Genomic DNA, 24718 nt, shown 5'->3' on the forward strand with positions numbered 1-24718 from the left:
CCGCCAAAAGTAAACGACGAAACGTGTTACATTAAAAGCTAATGGAGTAGCTTTACTAGCGTCTGTGCATTACAACCCATGGATAAGCGCCCGTTAATTATACTGCGATTCCGGGGGTTTCGGCATTAGAAGTTATGAAATGCTGGCTTGTCCTACCCTCGCAGCATGGAGGTTGGGTCCCACGTGCCACTGGATATTCAGGAGCCACTGAGTAGCACGTAGTAAGCTATGATTGTGTACCTATATATATTCCTCCGAGTACAGCGCCATCTGCGGCGAAACGAAGGAAATGCTTCAGACAAATTGTAGATTTTGCCGGATAATTGTAACCTGCAATAAAAAACGGGGATTCGCATTTAAGATTCCGAAGATGCATCCCCGCGACGCACGCACAGGGTGGAGCTGGGGTCGAGTGGGGTATCATTGGATGTCCTCTTCCAAGACAAATAAATTGGAATTGTAACTTTTTTTTTGATACGATATGAAGTTTTCGAGATATTTCAATGTAATCAGTTAAAATGAATATCTATTATACAGAATTGAACTGAACAGGATATTACCCTACAATGCCTCGAAACGTCACGTTAAAAATGCATTGCAAATCCAGTCCGAACATCCAAATCGCTCTGCTCGTGATCTTTTCACATATGGATGGCGACCAGGAAGGAGGTCTCATATTAATGTCCACTAGCAGATGTCCAGATATCTATGATTAGGTAGTTTATGTGGACTGCACGTCTTTCAAAATGTCACAGATCTGCTGGACCAAGTTTGTAGTCGGCCTAAATAGGAAGGACTGGTGGGCAGCTCCACACTGGGACACTGTCTGCGTGGGCGGCGCAGCGGGAAGCGTGGCTGCAGGCGACCACCGGCAGCGGGAGACGCCGCCTCCTGGTCGAGTGGGCGGCGGCGACCGGCTGAAGCCCCGGCGCCCCGGCGCCCCGGCGCCCCGGCGCCACTGTGCTGCAGTGTGGCGGCGCGCGCGGTTCCGAAGCTGTCACTTGTTTAAATCTGTGTCATTTCTTTGTGGCAGTTGTCTAGCTTTTAAAATCTCGCATCTACGTGTATCTGTTTATGACGATCTCGGAAATTCAGTGTTCTGGAACAGTGGCCGAAGACTAGCAAAATTGTAACACGTAGCCCCAGGACTATAAATAACAGTGAAAGACAGCGGTCATGTGTTGGAATGCTTGCCGAAGTGCTACTGGGCACAATAAATGGCTGCAAATTGAAAGAAAACTAAACTGCATATAAGGGTGAGGCACATGTAAGGTGGGGGGAAGTAGACAGACAGAGGAGTAGAGAGAAGGTATCAGTATGATGGTTACTGAGACCAAAGGAGTAGGGGGAGGGGTAAAGGAAAGTCCCTTTTTTGGGGTAATGTACAATGGTGGCAGTTAAAAAATTAGACCAGTAACATGACGTATCATTAAAAAAGTGATAGGTTACCATTTTTAATTGACGATCGAGAAAGTGAGTCCTGAGTCAATAGGAGAGTTTTTTATTTTTATTTTTTTTTATTCCCGTCAATTTCAGGCAACTGCCCGTCATCGTAATACTACTTCTCCGTTTCTCCCAACAAACTTTCTCTGAATTTCATAATCGTCTGCGGAGCTAGTAGACAAACTTCCATTATTGTAGTGCGTGTCTGCATCCCGCATGCGTCGGCTACGATAACATGTTCATTATGTTTTTCGTGCATTTCTATTACCTTATCTGTTTCCTGATCTATTCTAACATTACTGCTATTTGATTTTGCATTTAGAACCTTCTCGTCTCCTGTCCAGAAGTCAGATTCTTCCTTCCACGGCATTTCACTAATTCAGAGTATAACTTCAACCTATCAATTACCCTTTTTAAATTGTCTAACCTATCGACGCTATTGAGAGTAACATTCCACCTTCCAATCTGTGGCCTGCCGCTTTTTTTCCCACACGATTGAATCCCCCAGAGTAGTCCCTACCTCCGGAATAAAATACCACCAGTGATAGAGCAGAGCTTCGGCCAGTCGCAGTAGCAGCTCACAAAGGTCCCATTTTGGCTGATGTTACAAGACCAGAGCAGTCGGGTCCAGGCAGCTACTTTAAAGGCTGCGCTGCAGGCCCTTCAAAGTAGGGGGCACCGGCAAGTGGGGCCGTACGGCTGTCTGTGTCGTTGAGGCACACAACACGCCAGTAGGGGGACTACCTATGTGCCACCACACTCTCCATTGTTGCCAAATTTATTCAAGATGGCGGCGATGACGTCATCCAAGATGGCGGATTTTTGCGAGAGAATAGTGCTACATCCACTAACCTAACCTTAAGAAAAAAAAATGGTGGAAGTTTGAATTTTGGCGGGAAAATAGTCCAATTGTGCTACGTCCATTAACCTAAGCCTCGAGAAACAAACAAAAAATGCGCGAAGTTTGAATGCCAACAGGATAATGCATGCAAAGACCATACTTATCATCATCATTAATATTATTATTACTATTAACATTACTATTATTATTACTATTATTATAATTATAATTATCATTAATATTATTATTATTAATATTCATTCTCAGTCACAATCACTCACTGTCTGTCTGTCTGTCTGTCACTGTCACTCAGCGTCCACCACTGTCACTGTCACTAAGCAAAGGAAGCATCAGAAAGAAAAGCAGGATGGTACTTCGATAACGGGTCCTTAGGAAATAAGGCCAGTAAATTCGATAAGAAGGAATAAGAATGATTATTCGGTTGTGCTGGGATGTAGGAGGGTTGAGAATATTTGCGTATGTTAAGAGCTGGAAAGGTAGGAGGTGGGGGACGCATTCAGTATTATTTTGGTGAACAAGTTCTGTTAGGGTAAGAATTTGAATTTACAAATAAACTTAGAAAACACGAAGGCGAGCGTTGATTATTTTTGGGGCACTGTAAAATTTCAGAGAGGTTGACTGGGCTCTTATTTTTTTTTTAATTTTCAAATGATTGTTTTAAACGGAGAGGGGAGAGAAGCGCTGAGGTGTGTGTGTGTGTGTGTGTGTGTGTGTGTGTGTGTGTGTGTGTGTGAACTCGCTCTCGGCTATTCTGACAACAGACGTGAAGGTGGAGGTGCGTCGCAAATAGGCCGGCAAGCAATGGAATACGGCCTTAACATGTGTGTTGGACCGCACTGAGTTAGGACGGTGACAGACGACTCGCGTGGGCTGGCTTGGCTAGTCATGTTCAGCGTGTAGGTCATTTGAATTTCTCAGGTGTTAGGTGTGAATGAGGCTGTCATCATGTCATGTTTGAAGGGTCGAACAGAGGCCTTTGAGCGAATTGAGAGCTGTCGGACGTGCGACTTAATGTGGGACAGGTTGATTGCGCGCGTCTGTTGATTTACTTTGCTGTGCGTTATTTGGACAGATTACGAGTACTGATGCTGTTTTCAGTTACGTGTACTGCACTATTTAGGAGCAGTTTGATATTGTGCACTGAAATTAGGAGCTGTTTGCGTGTCCGCCGACTGTGCAACATGACAGCAGGTATATCAGGACACGTGTTTTTTGTATGAGAGTGATAGGTATACTCGATGCGTAAAGAAAATGTACGTTAAGTATTTTTGGGACGATATAGAATATGAGAGAGTTCGAGTTGTTTGTTATTTTTTCTACTTGGTGGGTTTCTTAGATTGAATTGCTGAGGTGAGTAGCTACGAGAACGTGAGGGGTGTGATTGCAACATATCCCCGTCCTCGAAAACTAGTTGAAATTAGGGAGTTGAACACGTTTGCATTCGTGTATGAAATTATAAGTGGAATTATTTAATATAGCGGTGTGGTGAGAGAGAATTAGCGAGCGTCCTCGTGACGAGCAAATGCACTGTTACACGGTCATGGTGGATTCCACTGTCGGCCAAACTCTGGCGCTAAACGAATCCTTTGTACGGCACGCGGTCGGCAGGTGTTAAGAGCTCGCTACGCGGCCGGCCGCTAGTGGCGCCACTCGCCGCTGGCTACCTGGGGCGCTGGCCATGGCGGCTGGGCGGGCACCGTAAACTGCTTGATCTCATCCGGCCAGGGACGGGGCTCAGCTACGCTCTGGAGTTTCGATGTGTGAGCATGGAGAAATCAGTCGGGATACACCTGCATGACCATAATGTCTGAAATAAAGAGTCATTTTCCAGGTATTTACAGAAGGCTATGTCCGTCGCGTGAATGGAGGGTGTGTGACGTAAGCGGGGCGGTGGCGCAGCGATTGTACAGTTATTACGCGCTCGCGAGAGCGAGTCAATTAGCGGGCGTGATGTTATATTCCACTGTTGAGCAAACTTTGCCGCCAAAAGTGTAGCACTGCGTTCTCGATCGCCCAAGGACATGTGGCGAACGGCTGTGTGAGGTCGGTATCTGCAGGTTCGGACTTGCTCAGGGAACGGTCGACCATTGTGTGATTCAGCTCCGAGGCAGACAATTTTGGCGGGAAACGTGCGGATTTGATGAATACACGTGGTGAGCGGACAAGGGGCTGCTGTGACGTCAAACTCAACAAGTTCCAGCGTGTCCAGCGAAAACATGTTTACGATGTGGGAGCGATTGATGGGCTCGGACCCCGCGCTAGTGGCCGGGCGTATCACGTGACAGGCGTGGGCAGTGTCTCCGCGTGCTGGCCAGGGGGTGGTGAGGATTTGAACTAATTCAGTTGGAGCGCGGACGTCGTGGTGACTGCACTGCAATATCAAAGATGTGTGAGCTGACTGTGTTCTAGAACAAGTGATGACAAACTAAAACTTCCTGGCAGATTAAAACTGTGTACCGGACGGAGACTCGAACTCTGGACCTTTGCCATTCGTGGGCAAGTGCTCTACTAACTGAGCTACCCAAGCACGACTCACATCCCGTCCTCACAGCTTTACTTCTGCCAGTACCTCGTCTCCTACCTTCCACACTTTACTGAAGCTCTCCTGCGAACCTTGCAGAACTAGCACTTCTGAAAGAAAGGATATTGCAGAGACATGGGTTAGCCGCAATCTAAGGTCCCGAGTTCGAGTCTCGGTCCGGTACACAGTTTTAACCCGCCAGGAAGTTTCATATCAGCGCACACTACGCTGTAGAGTTAAAATTTCATTTTAGATGACTGTACTGCTTGAAATAAAGTCTTGAGTCCCTTCCCCCCTGCAAAATTGAAGGACGTGTATTATGTTACTATAAGTGCAGTTTATTATTTGACGCAATTATGATAGGCTGCCAGTGAAAAAAGATAAGTGACAGAGAAAGCTCGTACATGTGATCAATTATGGTGTTGGGGATTTGAACTTGTGATAGATTTTTGTTATGGATGTAAGGAGAATGGCTTTCTCACCGAGAAAATCGGACGTCTTGAATAAATAATAAATGATAATAATACATAGAAGTAGAGTTTTCGAGAGAATATCGTGTTGGAATTTGAATTTGGTGCAATTTTCTAGTGGAGGTAGGCCTATAATAATGAATGCCAATGTGTGGCAATCAATAATTATAATAAAGGCTAGTATGGTGTTTTCATGCATTATCCTGTTGGAATTCAAACTTCCCGCAACTTTTTTTTCTTCTGGAGTCTTAGGTTAGTGGACATAGCATAATTGGACTATTTTCCCGCCAAAATTCAAACTTCCCTCCATTTTTAATGAAGGTGAGGTTAGTGGAGATAGCACAATTGGACTATTCTTCCACCAAAATCCACCGTCTTGGATAACATGCACTGTTGCCAAGTCTACATGCCGCAATCTTGGATGACGTCATCGCCGCCATTTTGTATAAATTTTGCAACAATGGAGAGTGTGGTGGCACATAGGTTGTCCCCCTACTCACACCTCACCTCCCCAAGGTCATTGTTTCATAGGAAAGGGGGGAAGGTGGCGGAGGAGAAATATTTTGAGCCAAATTAATTTCAGTAGCATCCACCATTATCACAAATCAAATGTTTGTGCAACAAATGCAGAAGAAATGTAAACTATTCTTGTACTTCCTTGTTAACACTATTTATTACGTGTTGGGCTTGGGGTAATGCACTTACCTCCCATTTCTGCACTATCAACAGGCAAAGTCGATAATCTGCAATCTTTGTTTTTGCAGCTACTATTAACAAAGACCTGTGAAAAGAAAATGACATCACTGTAGGATAATCTTATATCTCTAAACCAAGAGACAAGTGTTGCAGTTACTACAAAGACTATTAGTATTGTTGACACCCCAACCACCACATGGTTATAATTAATGTTTTAATTCCTACACTCAATACAGCTAGAGATCTATGTCTTAAGACAGCAGTCGCAATCTAAATCGAACTACAGAGGCTGTTAAAACATTTAAATGAGAAAGGAGCGGTCTTCTCAGAGCAGCTTTAACGAGAAAGGAGCGGAGGATGATAAATTTGTGGACGTGAGCTTGAGAGGCACCCACATGCCTTGCTCATACTGTGGCATCAAGCAGTCAGGCCTGCAAGATGAGTGGTCTGCCAAGCGAGTGGACTCATTCTTATTTATCGAGTAACATGAACTCTAGTCCTCACAATTAAGTTACAAGTTATTCTCCTGATTGGATATTACGCAACGGAAATGGATATCTGATTATTAGTAATTTACACTACTCTGACTGTTCACTACGCACTGGCAATACCACATTTTCTTTCTTATTTAATGGCTTTGATCAACATGTGGCCATCGCACTGAATATGAATGGCGCACACATTATAAATTCTGGATATCACGACAACATACTATTCGAAGGAAAACGCCAATCTTTTTCTTTTCACTGTCTTTTTTATTCCGATAAATCCTATAACCTGAACACACCATTCAATTTTCTACAACAATTACACATGAGAAACTCCGCCCAGAGGGCATGGCTTTACATTCCTGTTTCTCTATCTTCTGGTCTCGTAATTATCTAACACTACAGTGCACTTTCTGGATAGGATGGTGGATCTTTTTCTATATCTCACACTTCGACTCTCACACCCATCATCACGAAAATTTCCTCCAGACCGAGCGCTACAAAAAGGAACATACATAACCCACTGCCACTGAACCTATCTTACTACTCTCCCATGCAAACCACACATACTTAAATTACATGAAATACACCACACAGGCAACATGTAATACAACACAAGGAATAGTCACAACGTTATAATCACATCACTTTCAGCTTTCCCACTTCAATTAGTATTCATCCCAGTTCTAACGACATTGCCCCACTTCGTAACTTTTCTTTCCTACTACGAACTCTAGTGGATATATGCACGTCTTCCTGTGCAATGCAAGCCAAGTGGCGTTACTGGACACACGGGTGACTCACCTTGCTTCACTCTCAGAGTATTATAGTTTGAATCAAGCATCACACGGAAACATAACACCCTAGGTAATATTAAGAACTTATTCGTCACACACGCGAGTCCTCCACTGATACTATGGACGAGTACTTCTCTTTATCCTTTGTCTCATACACAGATTGAGACACACACAGTACTCACCACGTGGAAGTACTCGTCCCTAATTTCATGTCCTACATACGCCATTTCTTAAATATCTCCAACTTATAGTACACACGCCACTGATTCAGCTTAACTTTAGCACTCGGAAGTATTTCAACTTATTGCTACAACGTGGTTTCATTGTGACCGTTGGTCACTTCCTAAGATTACTACGATCCCTTTTAATATTACCTGCCTGACATTTAATTCTCCACACAAAGGTTCCTGAAATAGAGAAATTATTATTCCAAACTACTTTTAAGTATTTCACATACATACCATGTCTGCACTCTTTTGTCTTTACGGAGCACACCTAAGACAGGTCTTACCAACACAAGATTCAGCGTCAGAGTGCTGAAAACATGGCCGTTCTTCAGGTCATCTCGCACCCCTGCCAAAGTGGGGGAGCACCTTGCTACCGTATTGGTCAGCCACATTTCAGGCACTCAAAGCTCTGGTAAATTTCATCTCTTTGGTTCCACCAAAGGTGACCAAAGGACCATCTCAAAGATGATCATATATTCACATTCACTATCTGCAGTTAGCCGACGACGATACATTCATTTCACAGATCTCACCAAATTTATTTTGTGGGAGTGCATATGTGATCGATTAAATAAATAAATTGTCCTTCTTTCCTACACTGGTATCCGGCTTCGGTGTATTAAGTGAAATTGAGTTATTATTACAATAAATATGTTGTTCTGACAAGAATAACGAAGAATGTTGTATCTATTTTCAATGTTGGGTGCTACTGTACCCTTTCAAGCTTACCATTATTCAAGACAATAGGCATAAAACCGTAATTCCGTGGTAAGTAAGATCAATAATCAGAAAATGAGTCGTCTCATTGGTTTAATTTTGTTCTTATTGCCTGGTTGAAATTAGAAACACTCATTCTGAATATGTGAAATTTATAGAGCTGAAATGAACATTTTATATCAACGGATCGCAGTGAACAATGCGTTCTAGAGTTGGCTTTTACGACACGTCACTTCCGAAAGACGAGCGATTCATTAGACGTGGTGTCCATCAGTTACAAGTAACTGTACAACGGAGTACTTATTTACGCATCTATTTCACCTGGCATCCACATTTTCGTCCATAGAAAACAACCCCGTTTGTCAGACAAATTCATCTCCAAACTAAAATAGCGCTCAGCTACAGCGTTCTAACAGCGAGTGGTGTATTGTTTATCTGCACACGTAACGCCCGCATTAAGGAAAGCTGTGTCCTGTAGCGCGCGTGACGCAGGGAGTAGTATTCACGCAAGAAATCATTTTTTCCAATAGTATTACTTAGCTTCTTTCACAATTTAATGCCACGAAGACATCTACAATAAATTTCTTTAGTATTTGTGTAACACAGAGTAGCGACTTAAATACGGTTATTTTCAAAACAACTGTTTACCATTGTTGCGACAGAGGAGTGAAGACCTGAGAACTGTGGTGGAATCGACATGTGGATGGGTGGGTGTATGGGCGCGCGAGCGCTCGCTCACACACACACACACACACACACACACACACACACACACACACACACACACACATGCCTGAGGGGGACTAACTTCCGGCGGGAGGTGCAGCGCAATCCGTAACATGGCGCCTCGAACCACGGGGCCATTCCGCGCGGCTGTTCCTCGTTAATCCTGTAGTTACTCTGCTATTCCTTTTTTAAGCACTTCTGCTTTTATTATCATGGTTTGGACATCTGTAGATGAATAGCAGTTTTCGGCACTGGTGACCGACATACGCAAGCTGGACAAGAATACGGAAATACGGGAAGAAATGTGTGCTTCCACATAAATGCAGATGCTCGCCGATTCTGCAGGTTGCGTTGTTGTATTTGGCCGCGAACGGTATCAATGCAATGTGCCGTAGTCATCAGTGTGTTCTGTGTACTTGAGAGTGCGTTATGTTGAAGATAAGTTGATTTACACCGCGTATTGTAAAAGCGAAGAAACATCATCCAGTAACTCTCAACGCGGAGGAAAATCTGTGTTTACTTTCAGTGATTGCGACAAACGGTCATTAGAGATGATCTGACGACAAATAACGAGACGGCAGTTGCGGAAGTCACTGCTGAACTGAATGCCACGGTTTGGAACCCTGTCAGCCCCAAACCACCTAGGAAACCACATGGGCATGCAATTCCGGAACCGCTACTCAGTAATGCAATTGTCTGTAACTGCAAAAGGTGGAGCGGAAGCCATAAAACCTACGCAATGGAAGAATGGAAGAAAGTTATTTGGATGGGTCAGGTTTGTTGCACACTGTTTCGAACTTATTGCTGATTTTACGTGCAGAGAATGAAACGTGGCCGGTTTTTTGGTGATTTGGATCGTCATATCCCATAGGCCCCGTGGTCACTCTGCAAGGTCTCATTACTGCCAATCATTATGTGACCATTTTAGCTGATCAGGTCGATGCCATTGTACAATATTTGTTCTCCGATGGTGAACCAATGTTTCCAGACTGACGAACCCTGTTCACACAGGTCACATCGTTCTCGAATGGTTCTGTGATAACGAGAATGGCTTTATACATCTTTCCTGTCCACCAGACACCATGTCTCAATACTGCTGAGCTTTTAGTGTTTGCTTTGAAGATACGGCTATCTGTTGGCTGTCCCCTCATCTTTACATTAACTTGCCACTATTTTGCAGGAATGATGGGATAAGATTTCTTTGAAAAGGATATACGACTCATTTATCCACTCCTAAATGAGGGTAGCTGTTTTGCAAGCGAGATGAAGCAGGCGTGTATTGTTTTTAGAAGATTGAACAAGGTTGTCCTAAACAACTTTTCTATCTACTCTTGAATGCGACTAGAAAAATAGCACGTGTAATTCAAACTGTTCAATCAATGATCTTTGTTCTTCATGCAGGGATGACGTAGTACCGGCAACAGCACTCACAAAAGCAATCGTGAAAATTCATTAACTGACTTTAAAACATTAGTAACAGCACTGAACTTAAAGTACTATCGCTTTGTCTCACTAGCTGGCTACCGCGCAGTTTCGTCAACTGTTTTAGAGGGTTATTTTGTGGTTTGGAAGGGAGAGAGCAACTGCACCCATGAGGGAAACGGAGTTGAAGGATAACAAAGCTGATATTTTGATGTACACAACTCGAAAAGTTTGTTGGATATCATTTCAGAGCATACAGTTTAGAGCATAGAGATCCGTTTGCAATAAGACCTGTCAAAGCATCTATCTGGTTTTCAAACGATTCTCTTAAGAGCAGGCAATAGATGGAGCCACGAAGTACAGGGGTGTACAAAAATGTTGTAAGTAAAAGAACTACACATTACCACGCATAATACGGTGAAGGAAACCCGTGCGCATTCAGAACAAGCTACAGTCGTCTCGGGATGGATAAATATGGCTTTCGAGGCAATCTTATACCATTCTTCCTTCAAAATAAAGCCAAGTTCACGTAACGATGACAGAGGTGTATAACTATCGAGCACACATTTCTCCAAATTAGACCACAAGGTATGAATAACGTTGAGGTCTGGTGATGCGAAAGTCATCACCCTGCTCACAAATCAGTCGTGGACGATGAGAGCTGCGTGAACAGGGACTCCGTCATCGCGGGATACGACGTCGCCGTCGGGGAACAAACCCTGCGCCTTGGGATGGATCTGATCAGCCAAAATGGTCACGGGATCCTTGGCAGTAATGCAAATTTTCAGAGTAACCGTGGAGCAAAAGAAAATCCGTGACTTCGATGCCCAAATAATCACGGAACCAGCGCCATGTTTCATTCTTGGGACGTCAATTAGGTCAGAAGTTGGAAAGGGAGAGAAACCGGACACGTAGGACGGAAAGACTTTCTTCGGTTGCTCTGTAGTCCAGGTTTTATGTCTTCGGCTCCACGGTTTCCTGTCACGAGCATCTGCATTCCAGGTCGCCCTGTACTTCCCTGCTTTTGGAGCTCCATTCGTGTTGTTTTGGCGCTGACGGGGTTCGGGAGTGCGACTGGTTTCCGCGGTGTCTTCTGCAGGAGTCGTCTTATTGTTTTTCGTGAAAGTCCTCTCGAGTGACCATCTGTCACGATCTGTGAAAAAACACTTTCCTTCGTGTTGTGTACTGGAGGATTTATTTTTCCTATACAAATCTTCGATACGATACTTCTCGTAGCACCAAACACTTCGGCTGACTCGGTGGCGGAAGCGCCGTGTCGCGTCTGCACACCAGTCCACCCCCCCCCCCCCCCTCCCTCCCTCCCTCCCTCGGACTCACGCCGCACAGCTTCGGAGAACCGTGTTCTGTGGTGCCTCAGGCCGCGGTCGCCCGCATCAACCTTCAGCCATGTCTTCCCTTCGAGGAATCCGGCTGGCTACTGGGAAAGACCTCCACACGACATCGATTTATCGCCGCTGTTTCTAATTCCCAATGAAGTACTGCCACGGTAGCGCTGGGAGTGAGGTCGATCAATAGCTACTACCGCTAAAGACTTTCGGGGGTGTACACTATTTATTCACAGTATCTTTCTACCAGTACTGGAAGCGACTCGTGGTTATTAAACACGTGAAATAACGTTCTGTTAATTTGAGAAATATTCTGAATAATTTTGCTGCGCATAGTCTACGTAAACGATTGAAATTGAGTGTCACATACTAATAAAAACTCCGTCACTGACAGTCATGAACGTAATTACCACTTTTTCTGAACCTATGACGTAATTCACAACGTTTTATTACACTATAGATTCAGTGGCCGTTTGCGAAGAGTCAAGTAGAATTAAAACTTTTTTCTTATTTTGCGTTTCATGGTCTTCCACTAAAGTTAGAGCTCGCTGTTCGAGATCTAACCAATTTCAGAGCCCAGTTTTTTTCAGCCAAATAACAAGCTTGTAATGGAGTGGACAGCAACCCAGTTGGGTACATTAGGAAGGGGATTTCTAGTTCTGCCATTTCATAGAACTAAAGGTAACTTCCGGACACCTATGCCTGCAACGATTGAGTTGCAGCTATTTTTAAATTAATTCTGTTACAGTGGGTTACGAACGGAAGTTGGGGGCTTACCTTGGGTTGGATTATCTGCGGATGGAGCAGAGTAGAACCGATAAAATGTGATGTGCAGTGAGTTGCTTTTCTATGTTAAATCTTCTCCTGCACAAGTGTTCAAGTTTGTTTGTACTGTCTAAGAGACTGGAGACATACATTAGTCTTCTGGAAAAATACTAGGGCTGGACAAAAGTAGTGACAACACTGCCATAACATGAAGGATGCTCGTCCAGTACGATGCGTGCTGCCTGTAGTCAGTAGCAGGAAGTCAGCAGGGCAGTGAGTGCCGACAGTTGTGTCTGAGGCAGTTGCAGGGAATACTTTTTGAAAGTGCGGGAGGCCAGTTCAAGCGCCGTAGCAGCTTACCGAAACACGATTTTTTTTAAAATCAAGCTCTAAATTGTAAAAGTTGAATCTATATGTTTTGTCTCTATGATAAAACACTATTTAAATTTAGGTCGATCTTTCCCGTTGTTTTATCGGCGGCATCGAACGAATGATAAGACTGACAACCTTGGACAAACTTCCAAACGTTCAACCGCTGGCCCACTGTAAACTTAGCTTTTTCAGGCTAATACGAAAACGCGCTGGTCAGTGGGGCATAGGGGCACCTGGTTGGAAATATTTTGGATCGGCATTTGCCTCACAAGCAAGGGAGACATCCAAAAACCTTGATCTCAACAGGGGAATGACAACGATGCTTAATTCCGGACAGGTGACGCCGTGATAAAAATCTCAGCACCCAGTGGACATGCTGGTGTGAGTACACACCTAGCGTGAGATCAGTCTGCGTCTCGCTCAACGAGTGTGGTATCGCCACAGAGCGCAGCGACGTGCTGGACAATCTGTCATCAGTTTCCACCTCTTCTAATATCAACAGAGCCAGTGAGGGACGGAGTCTTAAGAAAAGTTTTAGACCGAATATTCAGACATAATTATAACACGAATATTTTCTATTTAAATTGGAAATTTACAAAGCCGTGAAACTCTTCCAGTTTCCTTATGTTGTGACAGACTTTTATTTAAAATCACCCAGTGTGTGTGGTTTGTTATGGTAGCATCGTTAACAACATGAGTGATACCTTGTGACATCTAGCTTTCTGCGAGAGGCTATGGATCAGGACTTGTTGATGGTAGTTCAGAATCTGGCACAGACCTCAAACTTGTGGCGGAAAAACAAACTGTATGGAAGTGTACAAAGCGTGTTACAGCAGAAGAAAACATGTTTCAAACAACGAGACAGGGCCATAGGGAGCGCCTCCTCTGACTTACAGTATAGTCCACAGGATACGATCATCCTCCTACAGTACAGGTGATGAAACTCTGAACTGGTCTGTGAAGTTCACCAATACCTGTATATTTAATAGGATCGTCAAATGTGCTCGATGCATCCAGTTTTTGTTTTCGATATATGATAGGGGAGAGATAGGATAAAAATCTTATGGAGTTCTCTAACAGATAAAGTTGGTGGAGATTTTATTGTTCCTCATTTTCCTCTGTTGGATGGTACAGAGTACCGATGATACCAAGCTGGGGTGATAGGTGTGAATGGGCCCTGATGGACGGGGATCTGTAGTACTCGCACGTAGTCCGGGGATGCACCACAGTACAGTACAAAAAATCTTCGTCCTCCTCCCTTCTCCCATTTCCATTGAATGGTCAAAACACAGTTCTGTCACAGTAACGCAGCTGAGCCTGTTTCTGCATGGGTTGCGGAAGGTGATAGATACAGTTTTCTCTGACTTCTACTCAGTTCCGATCTAAATTGGAAGATCACATGCGTAAAGCGGCAGAAATGGCAGCAGTTGGAATGTGCGTAGGGACTACCTGAAACGACGTTGGAATTTTACTGTAGCATATAGATCAAGAAATGGGACTGATTATGAGATATGAGAGTGCCAGAAATATGATTCACTAGTGGCTGAAATCATTAATGGATGCAATGCAGCTATGTGGTTGAATTGAAGGACTTTTTTCCAAATCCCAGACAGCATTTCTACCGAAGCGTATCACTAGAGATCTGAAAAGCTAGTGTATATTTCTTACGACCTCAATCAGCACTCCTATTGTTTGTGATCTTTCTCAACCACCGATCGCCTATAGCCCAGTCGGTATATCACCAAACCTCTGACATGGCAACGGGACAGAATGCGTTACAAATTATGCAGAAAAATCTAGTGGTGGCAGCGTGAATGTGTTGCAAATACCTGTTTCATACAACGTTCCTTAGCTGAATTACATTCTAAATTGGGTAATTTTATTATAGCGTTGCACTTTTGCTGACGTGTAACCGCACTGTTGGTCTGATACTATATACTCCAGCGAACACTTACTATTTTCAGTGTCCAGTATTTCTCCTGACGAAATACCTCCTCATTGAGAGGTAATGCTGTACCTCGATTTATAAAGCCAGTATAGCTTTTAAGATAGATACTTCTGTGCACCTGTAGGACAAAGACCGCTTGTGATGGTAATATGGTTGTGTTTTTAGATTTGAGGGTTTTTAAGACGCCCCCATCTCGTGGTCGTGCGGCAGCGTTCTCGCTTTCCGCGCCCGGGTTCCCGGGTTCGATTCCCGGTGGGGTCAGGGATTTTCTCTGCCTCGTGATGGCTGAGTGTTGTGTGTTATCCTTAGGTTAGTTAGGTTTAAGTAGTTCTAAGTTCTAGGGGACTGATGACCATAGATGTTAAGTCCCATAGTGCTCAGAGCCATTTGAACCATTTTTGTTTCTAAGACGATTACACCTCTTTCTAAGACACAGTCGTACCACTCGCACACTCCCAAGAAAAACTTAATACATGCCCACCAATCGTGGATTTTCGGTCAGTATTATTTTGTATCGCTAGCAATCTGGTACTGACGATGTATTATACTCAGTAGTAGGGCATGTGTGATAGGTTCACCGTGAGTATCAGGCTTATAAAGTATGTGTTGGGGGTTCCGACATCTGCAAAGGAATGACGATGTCCAGTCATAAGGAAGGTGTGGATCTGACGTGGAGCACTGAGACGGCAAAGGGAGGAGTACGTCAGGTCACAAGAATGGTACAGATATTTATATTTCCAGAGCCACAGCCGTCAGCACGGCGTATTTCCGATACTTTGCTCAGTGTCGAATGTCGTTCAGCTGAAATTGCACTTGTAACACAGCAGTCAAATATACTGTATATGTGACGGATTCGTAGGATGATTCTGTCTGTGCTTGGCCTGTGGCGGGAATGATTCACATTTCCCACTAATGGCAGGGGCTGTCCATACGGAGAAGCCTGTTGCAATGCAGGAATGTAGTTGACTTAACCATTTAGTCCTCTAGACTTCCGAATAGCGAAATAATACTTAGTGTTGGACAGTTTTCGTCATCAAGTGGAAATATGAGAAGATTCAATATGGACATGTGTTTGCACTGGGCCATTATTCCCTCCCATGTAAAATTGTTCAGTTGACTGCTTCTTCACATTTCATGTCTTTATTTGGCAGAGAGAAGATCGATTGGGGTGTGTGCACCTAGCAGGTGAAATACATGTTCAGTAGTTCTCTAGATATGATGAACATCTTATTTGGCTCGTTAATTATAGGGGTTATGTGGAATTTGCTACATCACCACCATTGGTATTAGCGAGTGGAAATAACGGTTCCCTCTATTTTCTTTTTCGAGTTTCCACGTAAATGTCTTCGCAGACGCGACAAGTTTCTTAGTCGGACGTAAGAAACTGTATCGATTTTGTTCAAAAAACTGAATGAAACTGGAATTCGTCTATTTTGATAGAAGCAGGACATTTATCACCATCGCAAATGTGTTCTTTCCCTCTTGTTGATAATTGCTTTATTATAGGAGTCGAGTTGATGTTAAATAATCCCTTGCAGAACGGCAGTTGAGTTCTCTACAAGACTGGCTCTTGTGCGGCCCTACTGAAGCGTCCTACGTGAGGTTAAACAAAAGTGCTCTCTGTCCCAGAACGAGTAGCCTATTGGAGGCGTTGAGGGCCTGTCTAGTCTGTGACAGGTCATTGCCGCAGCGACGCCTCCTAACCGTTATGGGCGGCTGCGCCCCTATGCTTCAGGCGACCAAGATGCATTTGGGAAGGCCGCCCATTTAACTGTATACTTGCTTTTGTGTTGTCGGACGACGGCCAGCACGAGACACGAGGTTGTCGGTGGAGTAGCTCCCTCCTTCCATCGTGTAGGGTGGATTCTCAGCAGTTTGTACATGGCGGAGAACAAACGTCCCACTGCAGTATTAAGACAGCGATTATCCTCAGTACATGTGATGCCCTATGACCCATTCAGTAAAAGGGGTGTTATTCTTCACGACCACTTCCAAGTGTAATTAGAACTGTGACGCATTTTTTCCATCAGCTGTGAGAGCGAGTATTGTCTTCAGTTAGCTGGGCAGTAGGGTGAGATTTAGTAGGTGTGTGAAGTGAACTCTGACGTCAAACAGCGATAGATGCTGTATTCTTGCTGGTAATGTACTTTTTTGAACTCCTGTGTTCAACACCAGCATCTAGTCAGTTCAATGTATTTCCCAACAAAAGTAATACAGATTGTACCTTACATCCCAGCCTTTTTTCCCCCTATTTCTTAAGTGTAGGTCAAAGTTTGAGGGTTTCTGTCGCTGGTTTCGAGTGGTATTGCAAAATTTTTCTCCCAGCAGGATAAAACCAGTTGTATGGTATCGTCATATTTTGAACTGCATTGCGATTTTAAGCTGTCCTTGTGTAGCTGTGCAATTACAGCCGATCTTTGTGATTAATTACGTAATTACGAAAATAAAGTTCATTAAGATAACCTTCCTCTCCCCCATCTGGACTTTTTCCATGTGTTGGGGGGTGCACTTAGGCTTGCCATCCAGTAGAATCAGGGTTAGAGTCGCTGATAAGTTGAATTTTTGTTTTTTATTTGAGCTGAGTGTGTGTGCACTGCATTATTCTCGGTTGCTTAATCGTTGTGAGCTGATTAAATGCATTACTTCGGTGTTCTACGAGTAGATTGGACGTCTGTTTGCTGTGTACTGGATTGTTTAGGTAATTCATGAGTTGTTTGGGTTCGAGTAGTTTTCAGGTCTGTTAACTGTATATTCTCATCTCAAGCACGTCAGGGTGTTTTGTATCAGCGTGATAAATAAACTACGTGAAATCTGTACCTAAATAAATTTTTCCAAAAATAATACGCTCTCTCTCTCTCGCTCTCTCGCTCTCTCGCTCTCTCGCTCTCTCGCTCTCTCGCTCTCTCTCCCTCTCTCTCCCTCTCCCTCTCCCTCTCCCTCTCCCTCTCCCTCGCTCCCTCTCCCTCGCTCCCTCTCTCTCGCTCCCTCTCTCTCGCTCCCTCTCTCTCGCTCCCTCTCTCTCGCTCTCTCTCTCTCGCTCCCTCTGTCTCTCTCTCTCGCTCCCTCTGTCTCTCTCTCTCGCTCCCTCTGTCTGTCTCTCTCTCGCTCCCTCTGTCTGTCTCTCTCTCGCTCCCTCTCTGTCTCTCTCTCTCGCTCCCTCTCTGTCTCTCTCTCGCTCCCACTCTGTATCTCTCTCTCGCTCCCTTTCTGTCTCTCTCTCGCTCCCTCTCTGTCTCTCTCTCGCTCCCTCTCTGTCTCTCTCTCGCTCTCTGCAGCAGCTGATAACGGGTTGATTTCTTTTTCCACCAAATTCCCCCACCAGTCTGCGAGGGCGGGGGGGGGGGGGGGGTTCGAGAATAAGGAAGCTGGGGCACACATGCAGCTGGGAAAAACATGTGACGCCATGATGATGCTGTGCTCCTATGGACTGGACTACATGATCGCATGAACTTTTGCGGCACTCTCCAGTAGTGAAGTCGCGAATTAGGTCATTACTTTGGTCTGGTCGATCTCGTGTGGTGCAAGCTTATATGTAGGTTTCAGTAACTACAGACAATTACAACAGAGACATGTTTCCATGCGTTGTGTAATGCATCTGTAATGAAAGTCATTTATTGGTAGGACTGTATTCTGCCCCTTCATATTTCAGGCACTAGTGCTCACTCCCTTTCTTCACACAGTGAGCTCTGGATGCACACCTCGGCTGAAAGAGTGCATGCAATACAGTTATTGGAACTACTACTGTGTAGCATCAGCATTTAGTCGTGCTCCTTCCACACTGGTAACTCAACAAGCACTGATATCACAGCCTCTTGTGACGGTAACACCACACTTGGCCACTAATGCTGAAGGTAGGCAATAAATTTAGACAAATTTAAAGAAATCTGAAATAACTAATTTAAACAGATTTGAACAAATTTATAGAAATTTAAACAAATTATATTCGAAGAGAATGACATCATGAGCAGCCTGCAGGAGTAAGCTCATAGAGCGTAATTCCCTGCAAATTTCTAAATTCTCGCCCATTTTCCAAGAGGATGGCGCCCTAGCATACAAAAAAGTCTCAAAAGGCTGTGTGGGGGGTGGGGGTGGGGTGGGGGAGGGAGGCGGGGGGGGGGGGGCGGTTCCCTGTAGAAGCACATAATTTAATATCTCTTCAATTTCCCGCCAAAATTCAACAATCCGGCAGAGAGGGCAAGGAACTTTCCCACCAAAAGCTTTCTTGGATTAACAGTACTCACGTCATCTGCTGACGTTATCGCCGCCATCTTGCATAACGGTACTCGCATCATCAGCTGATGTCATGTGAAGTCAAAGCCGCCATCTTAAACGACCTCCGTGGAGCCCCCCCCCCCCCCTCCCGCCCCAATCCCCCTCTCCTCTTTGACAGCGCCATCGCCGAGTTGCGGCAGGAACTCGTGCCTGCCCGTAGCAGGCTGCATACGACTCTGTAGCACCCAAGGCAAGAGGCACTCCCTCCGCCGTAGCATAGGGTAGGAAATGGCAGAGTAAATCTACTTTACTTTGCCAAAGTACTTATTCAGGTAACTCGACTGATGAACACATTTATAAAACAAAAATCCGCTTCAGTGGCCAGTTATTTTCATAATTTGCTCCACGACCAGTTTCAAATTGCGAGAACACAGATGTGTGGCAGTCAGGCGAGCCAGTCATGGGGGATCACGGCCACGTGGCACCGACACATCGGAGCTTGGGACCTGCAACCACAGTATGCAACTGGACAGCGCCACACTGGAGACTCTGGGCGGGCGCTGTTGTCGCTGGTCCTAAGCTCCGTTGTGTCGGTGTGACATCGGCGTCATCTATGGCTGACTTGCCCCACACATCTATGTTCTCGTAATTATTTGTTGGCACCTGAAAATGTAGCTTTAATTTCCGAAACTAGTCGTGGGATAATTTAAGGAAATTACTGGCTGCTGAAATGGGTGTTTATTGTGTAAATACTTTATCGAGACACAGTCGCCAGTGTCCACACATGCCTGACCAGAAAGCAGGCTGGCGAAAGACTGCTGGACCCACATAACCTGGAGAGCCCCTGCCACACACCAGCTCCGATAAGAGGTGCAAGTAGCCTCCAACACCTGCCACCTCTAAGAAAGTGAGCAAATAAAGGTGAGAAACCGCTTGGCCGGTAAGAATCGAGCCCCCCCTACCCTTTTATTACAGAGACTCAGCAATATTGTTCCTGTCTGTAGAGAGAGGAAGCAATGATGTTATTCTACTTAGAAAAACATGGTAATCATCGAGTATTTAGGGTCCACTAGCGACGATATTTTCTTCAGTCTCTAAAAAACAGCCACATCTTCCATAAAATTAAACTTTATTAACATACTACCACTTTCAGCAAAGTCCTCCCACGTAGTAAATAACTTCAAAATACAAATCATTTTCCAAAACATAACATGCAGGTGAAAAACTGTTCTAGGTTATGTATTACATGGTATAGCATTTTGAGTGGCTTAGTACCACTGTGAGCGGCGTGATGCTGATCAAACTATCACCAGACTGTGTCTCTGCCTTTCCACTCTAACAACGTGTGGAGAAAAAACGATCAGAATGAGCCCTGATTTTTGTATTATTTAATTACGATGATAATTGCACCCTATGCAGGCGGGTGTCAACGTTTGAGCAATAAATCTTTTTCTGACCTGCCGGGTCATATTTAGAAATTGTGTCTTTGGGATAAGAGCACAGTTACTTTACTCCAGCCGTTGTGTATGAAAAGTGGATTTAAAAGAGATATGTAAAGATTTAACGCATTATCCATTTTTTCCCACATGCTATTTGAGAGTCAAACACTCTGATATTGGGAGAGAAACATATCGTCTGTTGCAGTATCCTCATAATAATTTCCTTAAAGCACGAAGACGAAATTTGATACATATCTCTGTGACAGCAGTTCCCAATGGCGAGGATATACGTGATACTATATCTATAGTTCCACAGAGCAATGATCAAAGACAACAGTTATTTTCAATTGTACTCTGCTTACTACAGTACCTGTATAGTATTAGATTTTTACTGGAGTAGTATACATTCCTAATCACACCTCACGCATACGATGCAATCTCATCCCCTGTGTGATCTACATAGCCCCTTTAGGACTTTAAACAGCATTCAAAATGCAGTGGCTCTCTGACGTGGCCCTACTGTTTATTTACTGGATTTTGACACATGACACTCACATCCTACCTTACAATGTGTGATTAATTTAACACCCATCTGGCTGCATTCACATGGAAATATTCCCTTTTTACCCAATTGGAAATGGAATGGTAGCGAGAGAGTCGTGGTGGTTTGACAACCCTTTTCTTCCAGACAGTCAATTATGAATTGCAAAGTAGTCATACAGATGTGATAATGACGCCAGCCCCAGTAGTAGTAAGCGGCTGGAAACCATTTTCTGTCCCATACTGTCTCAGAGGGAGTGGTAAGAGCGCGATTTCCTGTTCGGGTGGTGCACAGTGGTAAGCAGGCTGCTACAGCGAGGCAGCAGGCCCTGTTACGGTGCGGCAGTGGCCTGTGCAGAGCATACGCAACCGGCTGTGGGGGGCGGGCGGATACGTGTCCCTCGCTGTTCATTTATAGGTAATATACCACTGGCCATTAAAATTCCTACACCAAGAAGAAATGCAGATGATAAACGGGTATTCATTGGACAAATGTGTTACACTCGAACTGACATGTGATGAAATTACACGCAATTTGGGTCCACAGATCCTGAGAAATTAGTACCCAGAACAACCACCTCTGACCGTAATAACGGCCTCGATACGCCTGGCCATTGAGTCAAACAGAGCTTGGATGGCGTGTACAGGTACAGCTGCCCATGCAGCTTCCAACACGATACCACAGTTCATAAAGAGTAGTGACTGGAGTACTGTGACGAGCCAGTTGCTCGGCCACCATTGACCAGAAGTTTTCAATTGGTGAGAGATCTGGTGAATGTGCTGCCCAGGGCATCAGTAACATTTTCTGTATCCAGAGAGGCCCGTACAGAACCTGCAACATGAGGTCGTGTATTATCCTGTTTAAATGTAGGGTTTCGCAGGTATCGAATGAATGGTAGAGTCAGGGGTCGTAACACATCTGAATTGTAACGTCCACTGTTCAAAATGCCGTCAATGCGAACAAGAGGTGACCGAGACGTCGTAACAACACAAACGACGCTGTACTATTGTACATAAAAGTGAATTTTTTTCCATCTGATTTTTCGATAAACTAGTGTAATTGATGTTCTTATTTCATTTGTTCTTTTTTTTCATGCCGTTGCGTTAAGAAAACTGCAAACAAGCTTCAATGTGAAGATTAATGTGTATGTCAAATATCAAGTAATATTGGGATAGAATTGAAATGTAACAAATTTTGAGATTGTTGTAAGATGTTTAAAATTGTTACTGTTAGTCTGGTCCATACGTAGGCAATGTGTTAAGATATGTAGAATGCAAAACCTCGGGTGAATACCCGGCCTGTGAGGGAGTGGTAAAAGGTGGATGCTAGGCGAGCGCGGGAAAATGCACACGGGCACTGCACGGCACAACGGGCTCAGCAGCAGTAATTGGGAGTCTGGCACTGGTTTGAGCAGCACCTTCTGGAGCGAGGAGGCTCTCCTGGAAGACGTAGTTTCACTGAGCCTCGGGTATGCCGTTCCAACGCCCACATAGCATGGCAAAATTCCATAGGCACTAAATGGAAAAGTATTGCGACGCTAAGAAGAATTAAAGTGCCGATACGTCAAGAGCCATAGCTGTGGCTCTACGTGTGCTCTGTGCCTCGCCATCTCGCCGCTTGCCGACTGCCGCATACAAGCAAGTTGAAATTTTTAGTACTGTATTGGTATGGACCAGAAAGCACAAATGTTGTGCAATCCGAGTGTCTCGAAATGAAAAATTAAATTTTGTGGTAATAATAATTACTTGTAGACCTAGTTATGTTAGAATGGTGTTTAAGGAACTGTTTTGTTAATGAACCAGTAAATCAATAATGATTGTCTAACGAAGTTGAAAGTAATGAAGTTTAATTATTTCCAGACAGATATATATAGGTGTTTAAATGAGAAGTAAATAAGATAAAAAGAGTAGTAACTCATATACTGGAAATTTTTTTAATATAGTGATCATAACAGTTTCAGGGTCGCCCCTCCCCTCCCTTTTATTCATTTGAATTCTTAAGTGTTCCACATTGGTGTGACCAGCAAAAGTTAAAGTCAATATATAAGTCAAAATTTATCAATGTCTTATCTTTATCAAACTTTATGTTTTGTGTGTGGCTCGAAAGTGCTATTTCTAGGGTAATCTATGCCCGATTTTAATCAGATCAATAGACAGTACGAAGTTTTATAGTATACATTATAGTGTAGCGTTATGTATTCATGGTTTTTCCGTATCAGTACAGAACGTGAAACTATCAGTTCAATAGATTTTCTGGTTCTAAAATTATACTATATCACGCAGTGTTACTATGTGTTGTTTTGCATGAGTATACACCAACTTGTACAGGGAAGAAACTCAGTTAATGCCTAATTAGGCTGGCGACCGTATTATTATCAAATTGGTAGCATCTTGAGTATTACTTTTGGTCCATCTTGACGTGTAATTGCATTTTGAACTTACTTGACGGATCATTGTATTTACAGAGTGGGTGTAAGTCTGATTTGCCACCATTCAGGTACACGCGGTTGATATCTATACGAAAATCCTTTCTCATAAGGTTCACTCACCATAGTACAGGCTTTAAGGGACCGCGAAAGGCAAAGGTCCTGAGTTCGGGTCTCTTTCCGACACACACACACACACACACACACACACACACACACACACAAACAGGCTTTAAGGAGTATTGTGTGCCCCACGCGCACATTAGAACGTGTAACCAAAAACACCCCATACTATCACGCCAGGTGATACACAAGTATGGCGATGACGAATACACGCTTCCAATGTGCGTTCACCGCGTTGTCGCCAAAAACGGATGCGACCATCATGATGCTGTAAATAGATACTGGATTCATCCGAAAAAATGTGTCTTGCCATTCGTGCACCCAGGATCGTCGTTGAGTACACGATCGCAGGCGCTCTTGCCTGTGATGCAGCGTCAAGGGTAACCGCAGCCATGGTCTCCGAGCCGATTGTCTGTGCTGCTGCAAACGTAGTCGAAACGTTCGTGCACATGGTTGTTGTCTTGCAAACGTCTCCATCTGTTGACTCAGGGATCGAGACGTGGCTGCATGATACGTTAGCCATGCGAATGAGATGCCTATCATCTCGACTGCTAGTGATACGAGGCCGTTGGGATCCAGCACGGTGTTCCGTATTACTCTCCTGAACCCACCGATTAACAGTCATTGGATCTCGACCAAAGCGAACAGCAATGTCACAATACGATAAATTGCAATCGCGATAGGCTACAGTCTGCCCTTTATCAAAGTCGGAAACGTAATGGTACGCATTTCTCCTCCTTACACGAGGCATCACAACAACGTTTCACCAGGCAACGCCGGTCAACTGCTGTTTGTGTATGAGAAATCGGTTGGAAACTTTCCTCATGTCAGCACGTTGTAGGTGTCACAGGTTAAATTTCGCGTCTCTAGCACGTCATCTTCGTGGTGAAGCAATTTTAACGGCCAGTAGTGTACATCTGTCACTTGTTATCGTATGTCAAGTGTTATTAATTCATTGCAGAATTTGTTTGTTAACATGTGCTTCTTGTTTATTGGTGTATTTTTGTTAGATTACTACAAGAAGTACTGGTTAAACATTTTTCTTAGGCAGACCGTGAGTATTTGGAGGTGTTATAGAATGTAGCAATGAGGTGCCAGAAAATGTAGTTGCGCCATTTTATTTCTGGAAGCTTAAGTGTCTTACCCCAACAATATTTATTGCCATTTTGTGCTCATTC

At 44.1% G+C, this 24718-nt stretch overlaps 1 protein-coding gene across 1 annotated transcript in view; it reads right to left on the reverse strand.

Moving 5' to 3' along the window:
- Positions 1-24718, reverse strand: part of LOC126267214 (forkhead box protein L2-like) — an 82658-nt gene that overhangs the window by 42188 nt on the left and 15752 nt on the right. Inside the window, exon 2 of the mRNA XM_049972187.1 lies at positions 6002-6077. Coding sequence (XP_049828144.1) covers positions 6002-6008 — 7 coding nt within the window. The 5' untranslated portion in view covers positions 6009-6077. The remainder of the gene's footprint in view (positions 1-6001; positions 6078-24718) is intronic.

This window comes from Schistocerca gregaria, chromosome 4 (assembly GCF_023897955.1).
Source record: "Schistocerca gregaria isolate iqSchGreg1 chromosome 4, iqSchGreg1.2, whole genome shotgun sequence".
NCBI classification, from domain to species: domain Eukaryota; kingdom Metazoa; phylum Arthropoda; class Insecta; order Orthoptera; family Acrididae; genus Schistocerca; species Schistocerca gregaria.